This window comes from Ischnura elegans, chromosome 8, assembly GCF_921293095.1.
Source record: "Ischnura elegans chromosome 8, ioIscEleg1.1, whole genome shotgun sequence".
NCBI lineage: Eukaryota > Metazoa > Arthropoda > Insecta > Odonata > Coenagrionidae > Ischnura > Ischnura elegans.
The window spans coordinates 9,569,556-9,578,824 of NC_060253.1; the positions used below are offsets into that span (position 1 = coordinate 9,569,556).

At 36.8% G+C, this 9,269-nt stretch overlaps 1 protein-coding gene across 1 annotated transcript in view; it reads left to right on the top strand.

Moving 5' to 3' along the window:
- The window catches only part of LOC124164073 (endochitinase-like), a 35,845-nt gene extending 27,118 nt beyond the window's left edge, over positions 1–8,727 (top strand). The window contains exons 5-11 of the mRNA XM_046541245.1: positions 1,139–1,361; positions 2,425–2,548; positions 3,516–3,713; positions 3,846–3,927; positions 4,636–4,847; positions 6,542–6,853; positions 8,420–8,727. Coding sequence (XP_046397201.1) covers positions 1,139–1,361; positions 2,425–2,548; positions 3,516–3,713; positions 3,846–3,927; positions 4,636–4,847; positions 6,542–6,853; positions 8,420–8,545 — 1,277 coding nt within the window. The 3' untranslated portion in view covers positions 8,546–8,727. The remainder of the gene's footprint in view (positions 1–1,138; positions 1,362–2,424; positions 2,549–3,515; positions 3,714–3,845; positions 3,928–4,635; positions 4,848–6,541; positions 6,854–8,419) is intronic.
- The last annotated feature ends 542 nt before the right edge of the window (positions 8,728–9,269 follow it).

The window sequence follows — 9,269 nt, forward strand, 5'->3', positions numbered from 1 at the left end:
TGGAATGGCCGTCAGTATAATTTGTATATTTTTTTAGATAAAATTGTGGAATTTTCTTTCAAATCTACATTAATAAAGGGTACTAAAGTAAAATCATCCACACAAGGCATTCAATTGAGAGAAAAATGGAATAGGTAGTTTTATCATTCAACACTCCAACAAGGGTCCAAAAAACACAACTTTCATCATATCCATTTCAAAGAATCATTCAGCTACAGTTGTTTGCTTCAATTGCTGAAAACTCAAACATGTAGTACCAAGTGAAAACTGATAATTACCACTCACCAGCATAAAACCTTGGGATGGAGTGATAAATCCAATGCAGCATGACTTATGCAGTTCATCACAATGGCATAAAATGATATCACAAAAACACTTCACACCATATAATATCCTAGACTGTTACATTCTGGATGTCAACGTATAGTATCAAACCTACATATAATGCATATTTGTAATTATTTTGCCATTGAAGCGGCAATGGAAATGATTGCCAGAAAATTACTTGTTCATTGCCTAACTGGCCACTTCAATTTACTTTCACAATTTATGGAGTAGTATTTGTTATTTTAATGCTATTGAATAGAAGGATAATATATTATTTTTTCTCATGCATTCAGAAGGAATAAAATTATTGGCTTTGCCAAAGCTACGATAACACCAAACACCTAACGATTGAGAATTTGATTCCTTAGCAATGGAACAGCAGTATCAACCAAAACATTTTTTACACTTTGGACTCTCAAAATCGAGAATGGGCAAGAACAGAGAGGAATAAAATGGTTGAATCCATGGAAACATTTGCCAAACTATCACCTACATATAAATGACCATACCATTTATGGAGCTATAGGAAACAAAAGCAAGTTCAAGAAAGGTCTAAGAAAGGCAACGTTAGCATGATGCTGAATTTAATGCAGGAGAGAGATGGCAAATTTTCCACAACTTTGCGGAAATATTGCCATCTCTCTTTTTCATTAAATCCTGGTGTCATTTTATAATGCGGAATGATGAAAGCGAGCACACACGCACAAATCATTTTTGCAAACAATGGGCCATTGACTCCTTTGCACCTTTTTATAAACAGCATAAAAAAACTAATCAATCCACTCATAAAATTACAACATTTACCTTTCAGAGTTCATGCACAAATATGAATTTGATGGCTTTGACCTTGACTGGGAGTATCCCGGAGCAACAGATAGAGGTGGGAAGTTAGCAGACAAGAATAATTTCTTCTACTTTGTGGAAGAACTCAGAACAGCTTTCCTAGCAGCTGGAAAAGGATGGGAGATCACAATGGCTGTACCACTGGCAAAGTTCAGATTACAGGAGGGTTATCATGTTCCCGACCTATGCGAGTAAGATATTCTCATTTATATATATATATATATATCGATTTAAAATATGTGATTCCCTTACTGTAAGAAAAAAACTTTAGCTACAGCACTTTCTCATTAAAAGTTGTATGGTCCTCTGAAAAAAAATTTACTAATTAAGTAGGTAATGCATGAAACAAGAAACTTTCTCCTCAGTCGAGTGTATGGGTGCAAAGAAAATTAACACCAAGGGAGAAATTCATGATGCAAAGTATCCTTTAGCTTAGCTGGGATTTCCTGACCGCTGGTTTGGTATGCAACCAAATGGACTTACATTAGTGGAGTAAGTGATATCACACCTGACCAGCAGTTTGGATACCCATGACTGATTCCTGGCTTAGCCAAATTTTTTTATCATGATCAATATAATACATGATGCACAAAAAATGTATTAATTTCTAAGTTACTATTCAAGACCAGGTATACTTCAAAACAATTTAATGGCAAGTGGCAGCTCCTTGAAACTATGCAACCCCAATTGCCTTCATATTTTTTACTATTTATTTTTCACTTGTTCTACTGTTTTCCATGGAAATTACGTGCAATATTTTTTAATTCATTGATCATTCAAATTATTATGAACTATTTGCATTGAAAGAATAATAGGCATCAATTTATAAGAAAATGTGAAAAAATTATGATAAATAGACATAAAAATTGATTGCTAAATTTAGGGTGATTTGCCTGCCACATGTCTGTTTGCTTTATCAGCCATTAAATCACTATCTTCATGTCTGAATGAATTAGAGAGTATGATCCCACCAAAATCATCTCTTAAAGCTTTTACTCTAGAACACAGACCAGTGCATCCCCAAAAATCCAAGACTGATGATGGTAGATGTGGGGTTTTCTCCACCCTTTGTGATGCATTTATAAAAAAGTCACTCATGGTGATAACTTCCCTGAAAATGACCAGCAATCAAAGTTTAACTCAAAACAAAAGATGCAGCAAGCGCATTAAATCAATGCCCGTTTGATTTCATTGAAGTCAAAAATGATAATAGTATGTGGTCCCAACGGTACTATGTGAAAATTTTCCTTGCAGGTTGGTTGATGCTATCCATGTGATGTCTTACGATCTGCGAGGAAACTGGGCAGGTTTTGCAGATGTCCACAGTCCACTTTACAAGAGACCGCATGACCAATGGGCATACCAGAAACTCAATGTGGTGAGTAGAGACATAATGCCTCCCTGATAGTAATAAACAGTGGCTTCACATTATGTGTACAGCTTGTGAGCAATGAAAATATCGAACAGCCGATTGTTTTCACGTGGAAAACCATCCTAATGAACTAGAATCTGATGCACAAGATGGTAGAGTTTAAGAATGTCTTCATTTCTGGCTACTGTCGTACACCCACAATCTCATTCACAGATGGTGGGAGCCATTCTCAAAATAAGGAAATATTTCACATTTAATTACTGAATATTTGAAGGTTTAAGTACTTCTACTTTGATATTTGTTAGGCACCATAGTTATGTCCCAATCATTACTTTATCAGTTGAAAAGAAATTTTGATTGCCTTACTTGAGATGTAGATGTACCAAACAAATAAATTGTGTTCCTATTGTTGTGGCACTCAATTAAGCAATGTTTGAAAACTCATTAGGAACTTATGTTGGTGACAAGCACCGTTTTTCCAGGATGGTGAAATTTCCTAATTTCACTCACATTCATACACACTATCATTATGGTAATGGAGGGAAAACTCAAATGGATTATCAAAAGAGACACATCATTCATCCACAACCAATTTATAAGTAATTTTTAATTTGGTCTCCGGGTTCATTTACTAATCTGAGACATGGTTAAGGCTGTTGATTTTTCATCCAGACTAGCTGAAGAAATAGGTGACAGATCAAGAAATGGATTTTTTAATTTTTCAAACTTTATCAAAAATTATAAACAAGGGGACAATATTTAAAAATATAGACAGTAAAAAAATTATCAAAAATGACCATTGCTGATTTTCGATTAGGCAAATGAATTATTTTTTTCTCCATGGAACTGCAACACCACCTTGAAGGTAATACTATTGTGGTTCATTCTGGGCAACTCCATACTCAGGAAACCTCTTGGTTGAAGTGCACATTTCTCAGTTAAAAAAATTATTTTTTTTGTGATCATATTCCAGAATGACGGTTTGGAGCTTTGGGTTCAAATGGGATGTCCTCCAGACAAACTCGTTGTTGGTGTGCCTTTCTACGGTCGATCCTTTACTCTTTCAAAGAGTAATACTGACTATGGCCTTGGGACATACATCAACAAGGAAGCAGGCGGTGGGGACAAAGGAGAATACACAGGAGCTAAGGGCTTCCTGGCTTACTACGAGGTAAGTCTAAAATATCATAAAAAATTATTGGAAGAGTTAAATATGATTGCTGATGGATGTGAATGTAATTTTGATTGATAACAGTAAGACCATACTACCCCTTAATATTGATTTTCTATCTTGACAATATAGATATGTGAGAGCGTGGACAAAAAAGACAGCACCTGGACCAAGAAGTGGGATGACATTGGATTCTGCCCGTATGCTTATTCAGGTAAGTACCCAATGACATAAAGACCAAACATTGCCATATGGCAAATATGACACGTGATTGGGAATCGAACATTTGCAAGTAATAGGCAAATGCTTCAAAACTGATCAAGATTCACTCAAATCAGACAACTTCATTTAATGCCCAAGGGACTCAAAATTTTCAAATATCAGACAATTAAAAATATTTCATTTACAGGGTAAGATTTTGAAAAGCAATATTTGAGGCTTGATTCTTTGCAAGGTAAATTTAACCATATCAAGAAAAATAGCCTCACCTGTAGAAGTAATTCTTTGAGCAATAGATAAATTCTTTTTTACTCTAAATCAGCATTCTCATTTAAATTCTGCCTTAATTCAGGTTTAATTTTAAAAATAAGTTCATAGCTTTACTTACCTAGAAACTTTAAGCTACATCATATTTTTCTTCACTATGAAAATTAATAAAGAGTATTCAATTTAGTTTAGTTGAAAATGAAAATATCTAATAAGTTAGAACAACCCATTGACAATGTGTTACCAACTTATCTGGTGCTGCACTGTTCTCTTTATGATTTTACACATCAAACTGAAATACAAAAACAAACTGAAAACTTTCTGAGCAAGCAAAACAAAACAGACGCACATATGAGATGATATACAAACGAGCTATGGCAGAAAAGCATAAGGAAATTCAGGGCTCTGAACGTGGTGCTGGAACATTTGTCCTCAGGTACACAGTGGGTTGGATACGAAGACAAGAAGAGTTTGCAGATAAAGATGGATTGGATCAAGCAAAAGGGGTACGCAGGGGCAATGACGTGGGCAATCGACATGGATGACTTCCACGGCATTTGTGGCGAAGTCAACCCACTGATCAAAGTTCTCCACCAAAATATGAAAGATTACAAGGTCCCCATCCCAACAGTCACCACCACACCAAGGGTAAGTCAACTATGTACATACATAATATGATTGCCAATTAAAATCTTAATTCTTTATGTGCTGTTTCAACTGCCAATTAAATTGTTATAGTGTTATTACACACAGCATGCCTCATGTTACAGGTCAGCAGATCCATTAGTATATATTTTTAAACGCTTTGTAAAACTTCAGTAATATTTTCCATATTATTACTGACTCAAATGTTTGCCCTAACAGCTCAGTAAGCAGGGCACATGTGTGACCCAAATTTGGGAAAATTTCGAACTATTTGAGGTGAACCACAAGAGTCAACCCTTTGGATGCATATGATAGATGTAAATATATATTATGGTTGAAGGGCAACCTGGGAATCTCCAGAAGTACCCAAAATGAAATATCAGCAATGCATACTTTAGAGGATGGTATTAACATAAAGGCAACAGACGAAGTGAAGTACCTGGGAGTTACGATAACCTCGAACCTCATGTGGGGAACACATATAAAAAATATTTGCAGCATAGCCCTGAAGAAATTAGGATTCGTCAAGCGTATTGTGGGAAGATTTTCAGATGAGAAAGTGAAAGAAAGGTGCTATTTCGCTCTCGTCCGACCGCACCTTGAATATGCATCGAGTGTACGGGATCCGGTGCAGAAAGACTTAATCCACAAACTGAATTAAATACAAAGGAAGGCTGTGCATTTCATCAAAAACTGCTACGGGCATACAGACAGTGTTACCAGATGTTAAGCGAATTAGGCTGGGTGCCGCTTGAGATTCGGAGGCTGCGCCCTAGGCTTAGATTGCTTGAACAATTGAGAATGAATATATTTAAGAGCGACACGGAGAACATAATATTGGAGCCACACTATATTTCCAGGTCCGATAGAAGCCTTAAATTAATAGAGATGTTTTACCAAACAGATAGATATGGGAATTCGTTTTTCCCCAAACCATAAAGGACTTTGATAAACGCTAGTCCCAACTTCGTTAGAGCACTCCATTTTTTTTTAAATGGCTGTAAATGGCTGGTGCCCTAACACCCCCTGCCACACGCCTTTTAGGCGGCTTGCGGGGTATTGTGTAGATGTAGATTATGTATCTAAAATGATGATCATTTTCATACGTCTCTGAGAAAGTAGGGCATACCAGGGCATTGGAACAAAAAAGTGTCTCATACATCCACTTGCAAGTTGTGCCAAAGGTTTCGCCTCTCCGCTCGGAGCGGCTTATAAAAATGAATGAATAGGGTGAATTCAGACACAGACTTGGTACTCCAATTCAGTAAAAGAATTTTGTAGATATGTACAAGGAAAAGATAGGTTATGACAAAGAAAATCTTCACCATTAATTCCATTCTCCGAGTTTAAAATAAGGAAGCACAAAAAGTGCTTCCTACCCTACATGAGTCAGTGGTTCTGGTACACATGCTCCAAGGAGAATCTTTGAACATCAAGAAAAGGAATGGCATACAAGAGTGCAAACGAGTTTTCAAGGACAATGCTCAGGGTGGAGGAGTATTAGAGAAGTGGTGACCCACTCGTAATGTGGAGGTGAGGGCACTCAATTTATGTGGGAAAGGGTTAAGAGCAGTGCTTTTTTTGTCGCAAATACCTATGTACCTTGAGAAGAAGTTTCGCTTGCATCAAAATCGTTTGATTGAAAAAATGGATAATTTGATTAATTCAAATATTTTTCCTCTTCATAATGTGTGTAGCCTGAGTGGGACCGGCCTCCTAGCACAACTCCGAGCGGTCCAGCACCGCCACCCAAGCCAACAAGGCCCCCTCCGCCGACCACACAGAGGCCCACAACCACCACTTCAGCTCCGACAACCGTCAAGACAACAACCACCACAATGTCAGCGGAGAAACCTAAACCAGACACTCCTGCAAAGCCAGATGTCCCTCAAAAGCCAGAAGTACCGGAAAAGCCAGAAGTGCCGGAAAAACCAGACGGACCTGCAGCTGAAGATCCAGACTGCACAAGTGGCACGAAGGAATACTATCCTCACCCACAGTGTAACAAGGTAACTAACAGATAAATAATCACTTAAAGCTTTGCAAAAAAAAATCATCATTATACCCTTTCCATGCTAGGGTGGTTCCCTTAAAAATTCATCTCTCCTCACAGCAAATTTGGAGGAAACTTCTTTTACTTTCTATACAGGGAAGAATTTACATACACCTAATGAGGATTTTATGCGCCAAAAAAGGATCCCAGCAAAAGGAGAGTCACCACAAATGCTTTGATGGAAAATTTAGCTTCTTTTCTTGTTGAAAGCTATTCTTAAGGCCTGGTTACACGGTACATTAACACAAACAAGTTAATGTACATTTGAGTGAATGATTTTGGTGGACCGGAATGGAACATGTACGAATGCATGAACCACATTAGAACAGGCTCTATTTTCCATTCATGCATTCGCACAAGTTGGGTGGTTACACGGTGCATTTTTGTGTTCGTTAACGCGTTCATACATTTAGACATTAACCCATATGTGTTGATGTATCGTGTAACTAGGCCTTTAGGTCCTGCTATCACAGCAAAACTTAACTCAACTACATATTACACAGTAGGCACACCAAAACTCATACATGATGAAACCATTTGTTATACACCAAAGTTCTCTCTACAGCTTACTGATGATCACGAAACAACAGGTTTTGTCACAAATTTGTTCACATGACAGGGTTACATAATAGTAAGAGTATTTGTTTACCTTTCACTCCACGGAGAAGATTAAGCAGATTTGATTTTCTATCATCCGAATTCGACTGACAGTATCAGAGTTGTCACACGGAAATTTTCCATTTTTCCTGAGCTTTTCCTACATGGTAGATATAAAATATTACTGCCAAGAGCATAAGACATTACAGTGAACGAATTTCGATCTTCATGAATTGTGTGGCCTTAGAACACAATACAGCAATAGCAAAAATGAGCACACATGGTGCAACTCCATTACTCCATTTTTTGACTGATAGGATAAACACATTTACATTTTTCAATTTAGGTTTGAATCCCGCTTCATGCTTAATAACAACCCCTGGATCAAAGAGTAGCAATTGCTCTCACACCTTTACTATTGTGGTGCTGTTGACCACTCTCTTAATGCATCCAAGGTCAATAACATTTTAATTCAAAGTTTTTGCTCAAATATGATCCCTGAAATCCTCCCAGTGTTATGGAAGCATTGGTGCTGTAATTAATAAGAAATGATTTTAATAACTACATGTTGGCCTATATTTAAATTTGTCTTAATTAACAAAGTAAATTTGCTTTGTTCTCATGAAATTTAAAATTCTTATTTTATTCAAACAATAGTGGATTAGAAGTTTTGGATGGCAAAGTTGTGCAGTATCAAAGTATACATCACCAATACATACTAACAACAGTAATTAGGGTCATGTCACAAACAGTGAACACTAAACATACATGACAGCAAAAGTACACTCCTGTTTGTGAAAGGATTGATGACCACTTATGAATAAAAATAAGCTGGTAAAAATGTATTACATCTTCCAAAATGGAAATGAAACTGAGATGGTGGTATGAGTGTGGAATTAATGAAAGTTAAATTCCTTTATTGCAGTTCTACAGATGCAACCACGACAAACCCGTCTTATTCACGTGTGAGAATGGGACCATTTGGAATCCAGTTTCGAAGGGTTGTGACTGGCCTGGAAATGTACACAGAGATGACTGCACCATGCTTTGAAACTTCTTGTAGCAATAATAATATGATGTTCAAATTTAAACCTCAAAATCTGAGAGTACCTGCCTATAATGTGCTTTCAAGTGTAAAGCCTAATGCCCATTTGTGTGACAAAGTGTTCCTTCTACGCAAAGCAATAAATGATGAAAGCATTAACTTTAACTGAATAAAATGTTTTCCTCTGATTTGAAGTCTCTTCATTCTAATGATAAGATTTCATAAGACTGGAATTAGTTGATGGCACCAGAATTTTGACCCTATGCATCCTACAATGGTAAATGAATGCACTTGATTTTTTTCAAAGCTTCCTTCAGTAATTCTTTAAAAGTACACTTCAAAACCTTGTCTAATAATATTCCTCTACCAAATGATTTGGGTAACCCTTCAATAATATCAACCTTTCAGAACAATAAGCTTCAACATTCAACATATTGGACCATGGGCTTTGCCAAACAGTGGCAGATTCACTTATTAAGAGTTTATCAATAAGCTTGCTGGCGCTATGTTTTCCAAACTTTATACTTTATGAGCTAAGGAGAAACAGCAACTGGCACATAATTGGAATAAAATAAGGAATGGAAAAAAGATTGAAATGACATGAGTTGGCACCATGACTGTCTAAGCATAGCCAAATTTACTCTTCCAAGTGATTTTCAGGCCAATACTATAGGAGGAACTGACATCCCTAAATTAACCAATAACGTAGCAGGCAGAGGGCAACAGATAG